This window comes from Chaetodon auriga, chromosome 12, assembly GCF_051107435.1.
Source record: "Chaetodon auriga isolate fChaAug3 chromosome 12, fChaAug3.hap1, whole genome shotgun sequence".
NCBI classification, from domain to species: Eukaryota; Metazoa; Chordata; class Actinopteri; order Chaetodontiformes; family Chaetodontidae; genus Chaetodon; species Chaetodon auriga.
Window position 1 is genome coordinate 21,942,427 of NC_135085.1, and position 16,734 is coordinate 21,959,160.

The 16,734-nt window shown below is 42.0% G+C and overlaps 1 protein-coding gene across 2 annotated transcripts; it reads left to right on the top strand.

Moving 5' to 3' along the window:
* The first annotated feature begins 3,806 nt into the window (after positions 1–3,806).
* LOC143329087 (ATP-sensitive inward rectifier potassium channel 10-like) lies at positions 3,807–16,224 on the top strand. 2 transcript variants are annotated; one of them, XM_076744789.1, is made up of 6 exons: positions 3,807–4,343; positions 9,867–10,212; positions 12,284–12,495; positions 12,788–12,919; positions 13,104–13,281; positions 14,049–16,224. In XM_076744789.1, exons 2-6 carry the CDS (start codon positions 9,867–9,869, stop codon positions 14,441–14,443), a joined length of 1,263 nt encoding a protein of 420 aa, XP_076600904.1. In that variant the 5' UTR covers positions 3,807–4,343; the 3' UTR covers positions 14,444–16,224. The 2 variants fall into 2 exon arrangements, with proteins under 2 accessions (XP_076600904.1, XP_076600905.1); XM_076744790.1 differs by lacking the exon at positions 3,807–4,343 and adding an exon at positions 4,455–6,129 and having other exon boundaries at positions 9,899–10,212.
* Positions 16,225–16,734: the final 510 nt, after the last annotated feature.

The window sequence follows — 16,734 nt, forward strand, 5'->3', positions numbered from 1 at the left end:
GTTATCATAGTAAATGCACATGTCCCTGCAGTCTTCCAGGGGTTAATCTGGAAGGTTCTGGAGAGTAAAATTATTGTTGCCCGGGGGCTCTGCCGTGCTTCTCTGTAGCATTTGAAGTCACACAACTGTGCGTGGCATCCTGGGCCTCTCTAACAGGGATCCGGCCTCTCCAGATGGGAGTAGTTTCCATATGTGCCGCAGGGACTCTGGCAGTATCTGCTGTACTTGTGTGTATTGTTCAACATGAGGCAAAGAGGTGCAAACACAGCCTTCTTTTCTACTTCTGATGACATTTTATTCATTACAAGGATTTGAAGTCACTATTCTGAGTTCTCAGTTCAGTCTGGTGCTGGTTTGAACTGTTGTTCAGTTCAGTTTTAGAGTTAGACCCAAATAAACTCTGCTCATTCGGCTGATAATACCTCGTGACCCGTGATTGTTTCTGTGAGTTTCAGTGACCTTTTAACCAGGAAGTCATATTCCGTATATCACAGCTGACACTGCTGCTTCCTGTTAGCGCAGAGTTCTGAGGCAAAGAAAAGACCCCCCCATCACTAATTTTGGCTTGAACAGTAACTTGTGTGTGTGTGTGTGTAGTTTGTTGTATGTTTTGTTCTTATCACAAATCTTCCCCCGTCTTTGTGCGTCTCCTTTCAGGTGAGCAGACTGAAGCCCAGTTCCCATGAGAACAGCTGTCTGGAGAATTTCTAGAAAGTTTCAGTGTGCACACACACACACACACACACACACACAGTCACAGAGAGAGGAAGTCTTCTGCTAATGAAAAATTTGTCATCTGTTGCCACCTGCTGGCTGAACTGAAACTTGCGATCTGTGCATTACATGTGCATTAAATTAAGAGCCCAGCCGGCTGTGGAGGCGACTGAACAGGAGCATTTCCTTTTCCTTCAAAGCAAAAATCAAAGTATGGTAGACATATGAAGGGTTATCACATATTACTTTAATTTAGCATGTTTTGGAACAGATTTGGGTGTCACACTGCTGCACTGACTGGAGCTATTTTCTTAAATATCCTGTAGAGTAATTAAAACATTGCTATATCTTTTACTTTACAAATTAAAGTCTATAATCTACGGTGTTACAACATGTTCAGTGTTGCAAGTGAATGGGCGATGAGTTAATTACACACTGATGGATGTTAAACAGAATGAATGAAACAGATAAATCGAACAAATGCTCACTTCACCAGTCTGTGATTGATGGAAAATGGCAGCAGGACTCTAAACTCTCTCTGAACCCGTGTCACTGTTTTCACCTGAACTGCGACACCAAGACCAGTGAAGGAAGGAAGTGAGACAGCAAGCAAAGCAGCAAATAAATATGCAAGAGATGCGATAAAGAGCTGGAATAAGGCTGGGGAGAGGGAGACAGGGAGTTTCTAAGCATGAATGAAACGGAGGTAAGTCCACCAACACCACTGACATGAGCCAAAAGTACTGACTGACCCTGACACACACTCACACAAACACACACCGCCCTTCTTTTCTCAGTGTGTGCGAGATCTTTTTTGTTCACAGGAAGTGGTGTGAACAGCTGCCTCTTTCTCAGACTTAGACTTAGTTACCGTCACGCAGGTCAAATGTTCCTGTCAGAAGATGATGTGTTGTCAGACATCACACGTACGCTCAGTGGCACATGTTGAGGTTATGAGAGACTCATCAACTTCTCCATAAAAGGATGAGAATCTCACCAGAGTCATGCTCATGATCATCACACAATGACTACCTTAAAGACTCAGTGTACTGCATGCTGATGCTCTTCAATATGAGGCAAAATATGCGTTTATACTGTGGTACATCGGTAAATATCTACTAAATTCATATGACAGCAACTACAACCATGTTTTACTTAGAAGTTGATGTCAAAGTATTTATCTCACACTATCACCCCAAACTCCCCAAAACCTCTTTTAATTGAATATTGAATGTTTTTAAGAGATGCAGCAGTGGAAGCACCACTTTAATATTGCAGCTGGATTCAGCTTGGAGATCCATAAAGATTGATCTGATTTCAAATCAACCTACATCCTAATTTATTAGGTGATTATATTTGAGTGATTTCCTCTCGCCCAGTGTCAGCTGGGATCGACTCCAGTCCCCCCACAACCTTCCAAAAAATTAGCGGGTACAGCTAACGGAGGGGATGGATGGATTATGTTGTTAATCTGAATCTGATTAGTAACTTGGAGTAAAAGTACAATATTCAACAGTGAATGCAGTGAAGTGGAAGTATAAAGTCTCAGAAAATGAAATTGCTCGAGTTAAGTACTGGAGTAAATGTACTCAGCTACTTTCCAACACGGAAGAAAAGAATGAATATACATCTAAAGACATAAACTAACAAACATTTGGCCACATATCACTCAACATGGTTAACTGTTCATACAGGAAACAGGAGCAAAGGACCCACCATAGAGGAAGCACACATGGCTGATTGTTCTCATCTCTTAACGGGCCGTTTGCTCCAGCTTCCCCATAAGAAGTGTTTATGTGTAATTTACAAGAAGTGTGTGTGAGTGTTGAGCAGTGGTGTAGCGAGGGCATTATTACTGTTACTCGACGGCACTTTTACTAACGCAAAGGATGTGAGAAACAGTAACAACATTTAACAGTAAAAACAATATAATATTATCCAGAACATATAAAGCGTCTAAAAGAAGACACAGAAGTATGGATTATTAATTGTAACTGGTTCCACAGTTCAGCTGCCACGACAGCATCCGCTTAGATATTTTCCTCAAGTCCTGTCACTTTATGGAAAAAACAAGGCAAAATGGCTGGAGTGCCCCTTTAATAATGGCCGTTCAGCCAATGAGCATGCTGAATCTATGGCACAGGCACAGCTCTGTGACTGGCTCCTGAACCTAGTGAATCGTTGTTTTTACACATCTTGTGTACGTTATCTTTTTTGCTTCTGCCTTCTCCTCTTCGTCGCCTCATGAAAAAACTGTCTCACCACAGTGAGTCACTTCCTCTCACTCAGGTTCACCAGCGATCAGCTGCCGTCTTGCAGTGTGTTTGAATGCAGCTTGAGCAGAACTGACATGCACAAGGTCATGCTTATGTCAGCCATGTCGTCAGATCGTTGCAGCAGTAGGCTCGTTATGTCAGGGCCCTGATGTGGGTTCATGTTCCCCATGTTGACATGCAATTATACAACCACTCTACTGAGAAGCTCTTGCACAGGAAACCGAATCCTTTCCAGCTCTTAGGATGATGCTCTGTTACACACTAGAATCACCTCCAGCTTTCCGAACATCCCTCACTGTGTATTCTGAGTACACGTCCATTTGAAAACACAAAAATGCCACAAAATATTAGAAAAAGGCTTTTCCTGAAATGTGTATCAGCCGGACACACAGGAACCCTTCAGCACATTTGACCAATGGTCCTCATCAACTCCTTCCACCTCTCCCTTTTTCAATTAAATAATGCTTTGTCACCCTCTTCTGAGGCGGAATAAGGGGCCGTATTCACCTCACGGACATCCCCCTTTATGTGTTTGAGCTTAACAGGACGCTCGGTACAGACGCTCTTGGACACAGTAAACGCCGGGCACAGAAGCTGTGAATAGGGGGCTCTGTGGTGCCCCCTAAAAGAGCGTTTGTGTGTACTTTTGTGTGTTTCTGGGTGTGTGTGTGTGCTGCAGGGGGTGGTCTATTTGGGCTGCTCGTTGGCGTGTGCCCGATGGTGTTTGTGCAGAATGTGCATGTGAGGCCCCAACATGTGCATCCATCTGTGTGTGTGTGTGTGTGTGTTTCTGTGCACATTTGTGGCCATTGTGCATTGATTTGGGAGGTGAGGGAGAGACGCAACAATAAACATGATGGAAAAAAGTGAAATTCTGAACCTCGTTCTTTCAAGGCCGCAGTATGATGCATTTGTGGTCCCTTGTGTTTTTCTGATGCTGAATTGAGACTGCGGGGGAGTGGCGATCAATTATTACAGCAATTACACAGACGTGAGCTGGACACAAGAGGAGCGAGGGAGAGAGAGACATAGGGAAAGAGTAAAAGTGTGTGAGAGAGAGAGGGATGCCTCTTATAAAGCCAAGTCCTGTCTCTTTGGGGAGAACTTGCGAGCCGTGAGACCGGGCTTCGGGTCAGAAACAGGAGCCCGATGAGCCAATAACTCTCCTAAATGGTGTTTCGGTGTCGTGGGACGCAGGCTGCTGAAGTCACTCGTCCTGCAGATTTACAGTCCCAGTTGTGTCGTGTGAGCATGCGAATGACAACAAAGCAGACATGTGGACGAAAGGCTGAGGCTCCGGGCTCCTAACTCCTCTCTGCACGGGTCAATTAGATCGCAATCCCAGCTGAGAAGGTAAGCAAATGAACTTCTCTGCAGAGTGCAAAGAAAACACAAAAAAATAAAGAGTTCTGTGTGGCAACAAGAGAACAACAAATGAAAAGTCTTTCTATGGCAGGTAAGTTTCTCATTTGTTCCTACCTGGATGAAGAAAGGAAATGTGCAGAACGTGACAGATTTAAATGTCTGATTTGTTGTTACATTTCATTTATTGTTAGTTGTTGTAGATGCACTTACATATGGGTTTATTATCATAATGCTATTGTGGGAAAGTTTGACAGGATGCACTTCCAGCATGTGATGACAACAGGGCCATCAGAGAGGAATGAAAACATCATGAGTTCACATCCATTCAAACCTGATTTTAAACCCTCGGAGGTGATCGATACTGTCAGTTCGTGTCCCGTAGTGACAGAATAAAGCTTTAGAAGTTGTGGATTAAAAATTAAATAAATAAATCTGAGTTATCGCTTCACAACACGAGTCAGGCGGAGTAACGGTGAGTGAACTCTGACATTTATTCAGTGCTTGGTTTGGCGCTCTCATGGGGCGGCTTGCTGCAGCAGTGGGTGGAAAAGTTGGAAACTATGATCAAAAAATATTTACAATTTTATCTCTCAGAAGTTGGAGGACCCCGTGGAAATAACTCATCAGGCTTAGCTTTGTTTTTATCTCCAATGACTGTGTGCAGTGTTAGCGTGTCTTCAAATTAAATCAATAAAGAGGTGACTTACGCTTCTTTAGGAACCTTAAAGCCATCTTAACTTGTATGAGTTTCCTTTTTTTGCATATTTTTTTTTCAAAATATTGTGCAAGCTGTCATGTTTTTATGCATGTTTTCCGTCCCTACGTACACTTCACCATCACTTCCAGAGCAGAGAGTCATTTTGTTGAGTATCTGAGGGCCAGATTAATGTTAGCAGTTTTAGATGTGGTGCCAGCAGAAAGAAATCTGATATCTGAACTGTGAAGAATCAAAATGAAAAAAACGAGGCAGCAGGAGAAACAAAGAGACGGAGGGCACGGAGGAGTTAAACAAATATTTGCACACCGACAGACACTGCTGAGTAATTTTTTTAATTCTTAACTGATAAATCCCACCTTATTCAGGCGCCTTATGCCTAATAATGTGAAATTATTTGAGGTTAAATAAGGAAAGCGAGAGAGAGAGAAAGGAAGGTAAGAGCGAAGCAAACTATGGGGGAGTGCGTGAGCGAGGGGGAGGAAAAGAGGGAGAGATGGAGGGGATTACTCCTCACTCCAGAATACTAACGAGGGCCTTTTGTCACAGATCTCTTTCTCTCTCTCTTCCGTTCTCTCGTTTTTCCTTTCACTCATCTCACACACACACACACACACACACACACACACACACATAATTATACACTCTTTTTCAAATAACTGCACACAAACACACATGCATGCATACAGTCACACATGCACGCCTACACACACACGCAGAAACACGCATGTAATTGCAATCCCACTCTCACATAATCTCACACACTCACACACACACACACACACACACACGGATGGACAGAGTCGTTTTTGTCAATGGCGTCTTTTGTTTCTTTTATCTCCGCTGCAAACAAAGCATTCCTGTGTACACAGAGGAGAGAGAGAAGGAAGGAGAGAGAAAGAGGAAAGTAGAAAAAGAGGGAGAGGGAGATCAGGAAAACATCCAGCGCTCCTTTGTTTGGCAAAAGAAAAAGTTTTGATTCAGTTTTTGGGTTCGTCTCTCTGAGGCAGGGCAGTACAGTAAAGTTGTCATGGAGATGGAATACATCCTACTGGAGAGGTTGGTGAAAAAACGTTTTCGCTCTCATTAACTCCCATTTGCTCTATTAGTTATCAGATATGTGCTGCGGTGGAATCTGAGGTTTTTCTTGGGCGAGAGGGCGAAGTTTTCAATGGTGTCATTGTAATTACGAAGCGTTGGAGGGGCTCGCCCTTGCATAATCACAAAAGTGTGATGTAATTAAAGCCGATTGGTTATACAATCCATGCTCAGCATTGCATAGAAGCTATTTTGATTTACACTATATGGCCATAAGTATATGGACACCCCAGGGCTGTTTTCCAGCCAGGTCCGACTTGTATTTTCGTCCCCGTGCACAAAACGAGGTCCACAAAGATTTTTTTAAATTTTTTTTTCATGTTTGGTGGGAAAGAGCTGCAGAGCCCTCAGCTCAACTACATCCAACACCTCTGGGATGACATAAAATGCAAACTACAAGTCGGACCTTCCTAGTGGAAACAAATTTTAAGTAATTTTCATTAAAAATACTTTTTTTTTTTTTTTTTTTTTGTTTCTCTATTTCCTAAGTTGTCAGAGAGAGATTTCCCCCGCCGGAAAGTCTCAGATGTTTTCTTTTAAGTAATTATTGAGGCCAAAAAGAGATGAAATGATCCGAAGATCAGACAAAAAAAGTGCCCAAAAACTATAAAATTTTTTCCTCTTTCCCAACCCATTCACCATCTCACCACCTCTGAGTCACTGGACTATAAGACATAACTGTGTATAAATACTGCTTAAGTGACCATTACTAGAAGTAACAGTAATGTCATATTGAATATTTTTGTACTTTTACTTAAGATTTTGAATGCGAGACAGTACTGGAGTATTTTAACACAGTCATAGTCGTACTGATACATGCATAAAAATCGAAGCTCTTCTTCCATGAGTGCTCAGTGCTCATGGATCGGATCACACGCATGTTTGACCTCGGCCTTCATTTTGATCTCAACTACTCACCAGTTAAGTTTTTTGACTGCATTTTGTACAGCTGTGATGCTACTGCTTTGACCAAATCTGCCCACACACAGACCGACATGAACACATGGCAAAGTACTCGAAACTGCCTCTGTGGTGTCTGCAGGACCACACTTTACCACAAAGGCTCATGCACACAGTCACATGGTGAAGACAACGCCAGTCACACTCTCTCGGCTGGTAACTAGCATAATGCTAGGGTGTCCATAGACTTTTGGCCATATAGAACACTGTTGACAGCTTCTTCATCTGGTGCATTTGTATGTTTTGCATTACTGTGTACTGTATGAGACAGAGAAACAGAGAGACCTTGTGAGGATCCAGATAACACAGCAAAAAGCACCCAGAGAGAGACTGCAGACGGACCCCTGTGCCAGGCTGAAAAGAGTCCTGAGCCGGACACCCACAAAGCCAAACTTTGGCTCTTTTCCTCCAAAACCCTTACCGCCATCTCCAGTTACCAGTCAGAAGTTCACTCTTTGTCCACTACAGGACTCTCTAGTTAGAATCAACAGTGCGGCCTTTAAAAAACTTTATCTAGATAAACGTCCGAGTTTTGGACAAAGATTTTTTACCTTAATTGATTCAGTCAAGTTTCTCCTCTCTCCTCCAGCTGACAAATGAGACTCTGTGTGGATGGTTTGTTGGGTTGATGCAGTACATCCTCATCCTAATTCCTCTCTTCCCTCTTTTCTCTTTCCTCTTCCTTATCTTCCTCTTTTGTGGGCTGTCTTCTCCCTACTGGCCTACATGATTTGTTGGACGTAAGTCAGCGTGTCAAATGTGTGGAGAAACAGTAACTGTCTGTGTGTGACGGGTGGACTTCATCTGAATGTTCTGACAAGCTATCCCATAGTGTAAAACCTGTCACCGACAGCCATGCCACCAGTGGGGCTAAAAACCTTTCTGCTTGTTTTCAACATCTTTAAGGGCTTGGTTTCTTTACTGTGTAGTATTATTCAGGTCTGACACATCTTTTCTCGTCCCTCCTCAGGTTTCATTGTAACTCAGCTTGTGGTTTTGGTTTGCATGTTTTTTTTAATCAGTGGTTCTCAAACTGGTGGCTCACAGGCTACAAAAAGGCATGAAAATGTGTCACTGACACGTACGTACATGAATGTTCTATCATGACCTTAATCTTCATTGTTTTTCATTATTTCATTATTTTCTGAATCTGTTTCTCAAGTAATCTCTCTGGTCTCTAACCTATCTAAAAAAACTACTGAAGCAAGTAATAAAAAAGGAAAAAAAAGAAAAACAAGGCTTTTCATTAGTCGTATATTTCTAAGAAACAGAAGCTTATAATTTCTTCATATTTGTGTGGCATAAAAAGGAAACACCTCAAGATGTTGAAACCAGTGAGGAAACCAGAAGGCTGTTCTTCCTCTAACAACTGTAGAGAACTGGTGAGATCGACTGAAACTCACTTCTTTCCCATGAAAGGGTAACATAGTGTATCTTTTAATGATCTTCACACTGAAAGGAAACTAAAGGTCTCAGTCTTTGTAAATTTTCAAACAACAAGCATGCCCACTTCAATAGGCCAGGTGTACAGAAGTGAAACAGGACCTGAGCTTCTTTTTATTCATTTTATATGACAGCAGTTTTGGCCCTGTCTTTCAGTGTTAGCATTTGGAGCAGCCATAAAGACTTCTGCCTTCAACCTTGGTCAGACAAGTTATTCATTTCAAACTTACTGAGACCTTAATGCTCGAAGAGAGCTACGTTTTTGCTCTGATTGGCAGTTCTCTCAGGCTGTTAGACACAGCTGTGGTGGTTCTAATTGACCCACCATGTTTGATTTTCTGGCTACAGACTACTGACAAGATGACATTGAGTACAAACCCCAAAATCTGCAGGGTTCAGGACCACTACTAAAATCACAATATGAGCCAAAAGATTGAGAAGCACATGCACAGCACCCACTCAGGTGTTTTTACTTATTGTGGATGGTTAGACCTCCTCTCAGGACTGTGGATTAGGGATGAATACCAGGAATTTAAATCTGAGTATTTACAGGAAATACAAAAATCTAATCCCCGTTCCTGGGCAAAATACCTGCTAGAACACAGCTTTTTCACAACTTCTTCATTCTGTCACTGCAGTCTGTTACAGCAGTGTGACTTGAATCCAATTTGTGAGACTGGAACCCACACCTCTGTGTTTAAAAGAATAGCAGAAAGTGGTGTTTGAGAGTGTGGCAACATCAGGAAACTCCCACTACAGTTCCACCAAAAATTCAATAGAAAAATGAGACAGATAATGAAAAACATGTGCGTGGGTGCACATGGCCTTTCAGGTTTGCACTGTGGTCTCCTGCTTTGAAATTGGAAATTCTAGTTTGGTTTTAACTTCTCTGCTTGTTATTCTATTTTAATTTGCAACATATCTTGAATATAATCAGTCACAGGTTTGGTTTCAAATACTATAAGGCTCACTTGAGATGGATTCCCCCTGAGAATGAGGACAGGTGGCTGCAGGGGAAGATACCAAAACCTACAGTCAGGGAAAGTTTTGAATGTTTCTGAAATCTGCAGGAAGCCACTATTCTCTTAATCACATCACATCTTAATCACATCACAACAGACCGCTGGTGTTGTAAATACTGTAAGACACACACAAAAATAATGAATTTTCGCAGTTAACTTAATGTATGCTCACATAAAGACCCCTCAGTCTACCCCAAACTAATCTCAAATTACCCTTTTAACTGCACTGGCTGATCAGAGAATTGATTTAACCCTTTCTTTGTTATTCACCAGATGACATCTGCCACACCTCCGTCCTCTCGTAGCTCCTCCCCTCAGAAGGTGTGCCACTCCCAGACACAGACAGATGTTTTAAAGCCCTTACTGGGTGGCGGCATATCCGGTGGAGGCGGGACTCTGAGGAAAAGGAGGCGTGTCCTGTCCAAAGATGGCCGTAGCAACGTGCGCATTGAACATGTCAGCGGGAGGAGTGCTCTCTACATGCGTGACCTATGGACAACATTTCTGGACATGCAGTGGCGCTACAAGTTTTTCCTGTTCACAGCCACGTTTGCAGGGACCTGGTTCCTGTTCGGAGTGCTGTGGTACCTGGTGGCACTGGTGCATGGAGATCTGCTTGGTGAGGGAGCACGGATTGTAGGTTAACGGGTAGTTTCATGCGTCTACCCAGAAAAACATGCTGGGATCACTCTAGATGATCCACCGACCTCGCTGTAAACAGCCTTCATTGGGACTATGTCTTTAGTAGAAAGGCATTCCAATGAAAACTGACAGCAAGGATTATCCTGAATCATCAGGACACTGTTGATGCAATTACTGTTTTTCAAATGTACTTTTTTATGCTTTGAGCAGCAGAAACAAAATTTTTCTATTGGGGTCAAAGCAGAAATCTCATGGATATCTCAAAACCCAGCAATGAAACTAAACAATGTGCACAGTTTCAGTCTTATTGAAATATTACGTTTTTGTTATATGGCTGTATAGAGCCCATTTTGTATAGTTTCCCTTTTTGACTCCAAATGTGCATGCCCTTAAAGGACATAATTCGATGTCAAGGTGTGTTCACAAGGTGTTTTGAGTTGGTGGACAAAAATGTATGCATTTGCTCTTTAAAGAATCTGAATACCAAGTTTTTGACAATAAATTACATATACAGTCACTTTATGACATGATCAATCCTGGTCCCATTTTGTAGTGTTCATTTTAACAGAAGTTATGTACCTTTATGAAAGAAAATCCAGTAATATCCTAATTCCCAAAAAATCTTTCATGCACCCCAGGACACTTTGTGCTTAAAAGCACTTTTTTAAAAGCACTTAAAAAAGATTAACTAAGTGCTGTCAAGAGCATGGCAAACCCTAACCTCAAAGCCGTGTTGGTCAATCAGATGAAAAGCAACTACTGGTAGGCTGCCTGCAACTAGAGGTTCCATCCTAACATGTTGAAGGCATGACCTGCCTTTGCCATGGGGCACAAAAGAGATAATAGTGCACACTGTCGTCAAAAGCCAAATACTCAGATTTCCCTGTTTGCGCATCAGCATGGCAAACACACATTTTGAATATCTTCATTCTGGAAGGGGTTTTCCAAAAGCTCAGTTGTCAATTACCTAAAATTGCGTTGGCGTGTGGACAACAGGCCACAATACACATAAGAAGCTCAGTTTAGAAAAACCCCAGCTTACATGTGGACAACATTCACACCCCTGACAAATACAGCAGTCAGCTGTCTGTGTACAGTATGGAAAGGCTGAGATGGTGTTGTGCGTTAGGGTTCAAATTCACTTTCGTGAAGGGGACGTGTTCGGGCTAAAAGAGTGGTAAGTTACTCTTTAAGCTGTTTGTTTTGGCCTCTGTTTGAAACTGCTCTGAGACATCGTTCACTTCTTCAAATAACCAAAGGACATAGCAATTCTGATACTAACAGAGTAATGATCAATGACTGATTAATAATGCAAGACGTTGCCAAACCTCTGGCCATGTGACTTCTGTTTTCACACCATAGTATGTGCAATTGTACAAAACAGCATAAAGTGCAATAAGCAATAATCTATGGTGTCTGTCCCACCAAAGAAAAAGGCTTAACGAATGTGACCACCACTGACAAACCACACTGCAAGATGATGACAACCAGTATGGTGGTGTAATGTGGTGCATTTCATAACTGCATGAAGTGTTCCAGGGGTGGCTGGTGAGAACTGATGTCTAAAAGGAACCACGTCTTTCATGTGTCTTTTAAATGGGATCTATTTAATCTGACTTGAGCTACTGTTTTATCAATTATGCATATGAACTATTTTGTAACTTAATAGGTCTTGAATCAAAAAGTTAACATCCACCATGTGATAATGCTATGGATGGAGTTGGTTTTTGCAGCACTGCACGTCTATTTGCTTGTCTATGCTTTTGTTGAGGGTAAGCACCATTTCTATTAGTGCTGTAAAGGCCCACACCTAATCTTGAGCTTAAACTAATGCTTACAAAAATAAACGGCAGGAAATAACTTCATATCTTTGGTGATGGTAAAATTTATTCCTGTGTAATGTTGCACGATGACAGAATATTTTCAAGGCAGACAGATGTTCTGCTCTGGTAATATTTAGTTGTTGAGACATTACGATGACCAGCATTCGGTAAGCACACAGAAGTAAACGTATCAACTTAGATTGTATTGCCTTTTCAATCATGCAGAGTTCGACCCTCCATCAAACCACACACCCTGCGTGATGCAGATGCAGACCCTGACAGGGGCTTTCCTCTTCTCCCTGGAGTCCCAGACAACCATTGGTTATGGTTTTCGCTGCATCACTGAGGAATGTCCAGTGGCCATTATCCTCCTCATCATCCAGCTTGTCATCACCATGCTGATGGAGATCTTCATCACTGGTACCTTCCTGGCCAAGGTAGTCAATCCATAAAACATCCAGTTGCGAAGTGAGATACAGTGAAAACAGAGAACTTCTTTATACATAGATCCATGTGGTTTTCATAGTCATGCGAGTTTTTACGGAACATAAAAGGGAATTTTAGTTGAGCATTTTCAATTAAGAGCTGATGTGTGCTCTCCTGAAGCACAGCTGTCCTTGCAGTGTGCATTCACCTGTTCCTACGGTGTGTTGAGTGCAAGACTTTTACACAAGTCTTTTCAAAGATTATCAGACTGACGCCACAACTGATCAAGGTTTCTCTGCTCAGGTTGCTCGGCCAAAGAAGCGAGGTGAGACGGTGAAGTTTAGCCAACACGCTGTGGTGTCAACCCATGAGGGTCGACCCTGTCTGATGATCAGGGTGGCCAACATGCGCAAGAGTCTCCTGCTTGGGTGTCAGGTAAGCAAGAGACATACTATCAGATATTTCCACCATTTCTACAATTTCTATTTGTTTGTCTTAACAAACTGAGAGGAAGTTAAATAGGTCACAACAGATTATGTGTATATTTAATGTGTAGGAACAATTTATCAAACTGTGAACCCATTTAGCTACAACGACTTGCGCACTTTGTCCTTCCCAGGTGACTGGAAAACTCCTCCAGACATCTCTGACCAAGGAAGGTGAGACAGTGCGTCTAGACCAGAGGAATGTGCCCTTCCAAGTGGACACGTCCAGTGACAGCCCCTTTCTCATCCTGCCCCTCACCTTCTACCACCTAATCGATGACAACAGCCCCCTGCGAGCCTGGGCAGCCAAAGGTAAGTTTGTTGCTAAGGACCAGAAATTTGATGGGTGGTGGTAGTGTTCAAAGTAAAAGGTGTTTTATCTTTGTGGTCTTTTGACTGATGCTGAGTCCATCAATCACAATGGTTGACAATACACTAGAAAGCTGGTGTACTGTACTTTTTGGTGGCCCCAAATGGTGACAAGGATGAAGGGTTACACAAAATACAACAAAGGAATCATTTGTGATGAGTTTACCAGCTCAATATATGTCTGGTTTGTCGTGGTACGTACTGCTTCTCATAAATCCAGTCTCCCACTCTGAACCTGACAACAGCTCTTTAGGCTCCCTTGCCTTTTTTGTACATTACCAAGCTAGCTAAAGAGTGCTAGTGGAGAGTGCCAATACAGATTCCCATTGCCCCTGGGGTAATGAAGGCCAATTCATAGGGTGTTGAAGCTACTTTTTCTCAGGGTGTCTGTGGGGTCTCCAACACTATGGGCTACTAATACAAACCTGCTTTCTTCTAGGTACAGCATAGTTCAGTGCAGAAAGGTTAGCTTTTTAGACTTTTTGTAAAGTCTGACATAGGAGTTAATTACTGAGAAACTGTGCCACAGGATCGTAAATTGCATCCTCCCCAGACAGAAATTTCCTCTTTTTAGTTGTTAGCAAACTCAGATGTGTGACACATGTTCAACCACTTGCTTGCCTCCTTCCTTTCTTCTATTCTTCCTTTTAATATTCTTCCTCTTTGTTTTACACCATTCTGTTTCATCTCCTTCCATTTACCTCCACCAGGTGGGGGCTGGACTGATCCAGAGTTGGCAGACTTTGAGCTTCTGGTGATCATGAGCGCTACAGTTGAGCCGACCTCTGCCACCTGCCAGGTCCGCACCTCCTACCTGCCAGATGAGATTCTCTGGGGCTATGAGTTTCCCCCTGTAGTCTCCCTTTCTCCATCAGGCAAATACGTAGCGGACTTCGCCTTCTTTGACAAAGTGGCCAAGACAAAGACCACGCCCGTCTTCAAACCATCCAGCCCCCAGCACGGGTACCAGAGCAATGGGGGTGGGACTGTGCCTGAAGTGTCCGATCCGGACAAGATTCGTCTGGAGCAGAGCTACAGGGAGAGAGGGGAGGACCGTGGCCGGGCGAGAGACGCTCCTCTCAGTGTTCGCATCAGCAACGTGTGAACATACGGAATAGCTAAACTGGGAGCATTTCATAGAGAGCTATGCACAGGAGACCGATTTGTTGGCAACAGTAAATCTCGGAAACATGACATCAACACAGCTTGGGGGACTGTCTTTTTAGACTGTTTTGAACTTATATCGGAGAGGTATCTAGGTCCCATTAGCACCAAATGATGCAGAGAGCAAATATGGAAGACCACAGACCACTGTTTGGTCAACTTCAAGTGTGTCACTGACATACATTTGCTGGGATAATATCTGTTTTACACTGGTTTGACTACTCATATGACGGCATAACACTGCCTAACTGCAGCTACTGCATGTTTCTTGGATCATATACTGTAGACACTTTAATAACAACAAAACATAATAGTTCGGTTTATTTATTCACACAGAAAAAACAAAAACACAAAATAAAAAAGCAGAGGAGAGTACAGACACCTTGGTGGATTTGTTTGGGTTCTTCCCTGGAGTACTCAATGTGAAATCAGGAAGCAAACAACATATGGCAGGAGGTAAGGTTAGTATGATTTTTTTTTTTTTTTTTTTTTGGGGGGGGTGGACCAACAGACGAGGCAGAACCTTCTTTACGTCATCTAATTTAATTCTAATACACAGACAATTAGATTTTTAAAAGTTGTGTAACTGACTTTCAGCTTTGTTTGCTTCCATTACAGTAAAAACACCAATGAGGAGCTAAGCCAGTTTATTTAGAGCTCTCAAAATCCCCACCCACAACTCTCTTGTAACACTCAAGATATTTTTGCATTTCTGTTGTGAAACAACAGAAGTACTGGAAGTAAAGACGCGGGTCAGTTTTTGTGTATTGTACATGGCGATGTACTGTAATAGATAAGATAAAGCACTTTGGAGGTTCTATCATAGTAATGTAGCACTACAACTGGAATGTAGACAAACTTTGATTGCATATATTATGTTCAAGGTGCTCTGTAAAGTGTATCTCTTGATGGTGTGGGCATTGCTTGTTTTCTCTCATACATGACTGTTACTGCTGTTAGCACTTTATGTAAGTATGTGATGTAAGTTTGCACCTTAGGAAGGTTAGCTGCCCATGTTTGGAAGCTTAAAATATGTTTTTTTAATACTACTAAAAGCTTTTACACACTGAATATCTGACGCAGTTGGAATAACTTTAAAACAGATGTTTGTTTTTTTTTTACAGTACAAAGCAAACTGGAATTGCAGTTTGTTTTTCTCAGTGGCCTCAAACAAACAGACAGATAGATCAGATAATGTTTTTAGATCACTAAAAGCTGCTGTACATACATGTAAGTGGCTGCCCATCTGGTTACTGTGGGTTTCCAATGTTACTGTTAACAACGAGGAAGCTCTCAATGGGAAGTAGGCGCCCTCTGTACTTTCATTTTTGAGTTAATATTAACATTGTCAAAATTAACAATGGACATTTTGTCAAAGCCCCCTTTATTTAAGGACATGAAGAGGACTTTTAATATGGCTGCACCAGAGTGCACCTGAGTGCTGAGAAATTAGAAGTGAAAGCGATGTTGTGAGTCACTGAAAATGATTCTATTCGAATGGAAATGAGTGACAATGATGGTTAGGCATGACAGATGAGGCAAGGACCAGTATGATGGATATGACTATGTTGGAAATTGCATGTATTTGTAACATTTCCTCAATTAACATCAAGCTCTGGAATGTTAATAGTGTTTAAATTGCAGATGCAGATATCAAATGGGACAAATTCTCTCTAATAAGATTGATTTAATAAAGCTGATTATGAGTTATTAAAGGCCACATTGTGTTTTGTGTCTTTCACCAACAATGTCACCCTGGCTGAAAACTGATCACTAGGCCCAAAGGCTCTGAGACTTATTCATCTAGACCGCATGATGTACACTTTGCTAAACCTCCATCAGAAACACATGAAGTACTTATTCATTCTTACTGTATTACTTACAGTCGATGGCGGCTAGCACAGTCCCAGTGTGCAGAGGCAGACAGGAGCGCTGGATGCATACTGCTTTGGGCTGACAGCTGCAAAACATATTTTAGCCATCTAAAAGAAAAAAGAGAGGAAAAAAAAGTCAATCTCACTTTAAGTGTTAAGCTGTTCTGTTGAAGATGTTGTGGTTCAAGAGGTTTTGAGTTTAAAGGTCATCTAAGCGAAGGCTATATGCAAGTATACAAGGAGTTTGAAACATTTTTGCAGCATTTACAGTTGGTGTTTTGAAATAACAGACTTGTCACTGACTAGCTTCAGAGAATAAAGATCTTCATGTGAGTTAAAACACAAGTGTCAAAAATGG

Bases quoted from the DNA above. Each gene is read 5' to 3' on its own strand.
- LOC143329087 (XM_076744789.1), top strand. From the start codon at position 9,867: ATGACATCTGCCACACCTCCGTCCTCTCGTAGCTCCTCCCCTCAGAAG. The intron at 12,496-12,787 runs GTAGTCAATCCA...TTCTCTGCTCAG, and splicing joins CTGGTACCTTCCTGGCCAAG to GTTGCTCGGCCAAAGAAGCG. The intron at 12,920-13,103 runs GTAAGCAAGAGA...TGTCCTTCCCAG, and splicing joins GTCTCCTGCTTGGGTGTCAG to GTGACTGGAAAACTCCTCCA.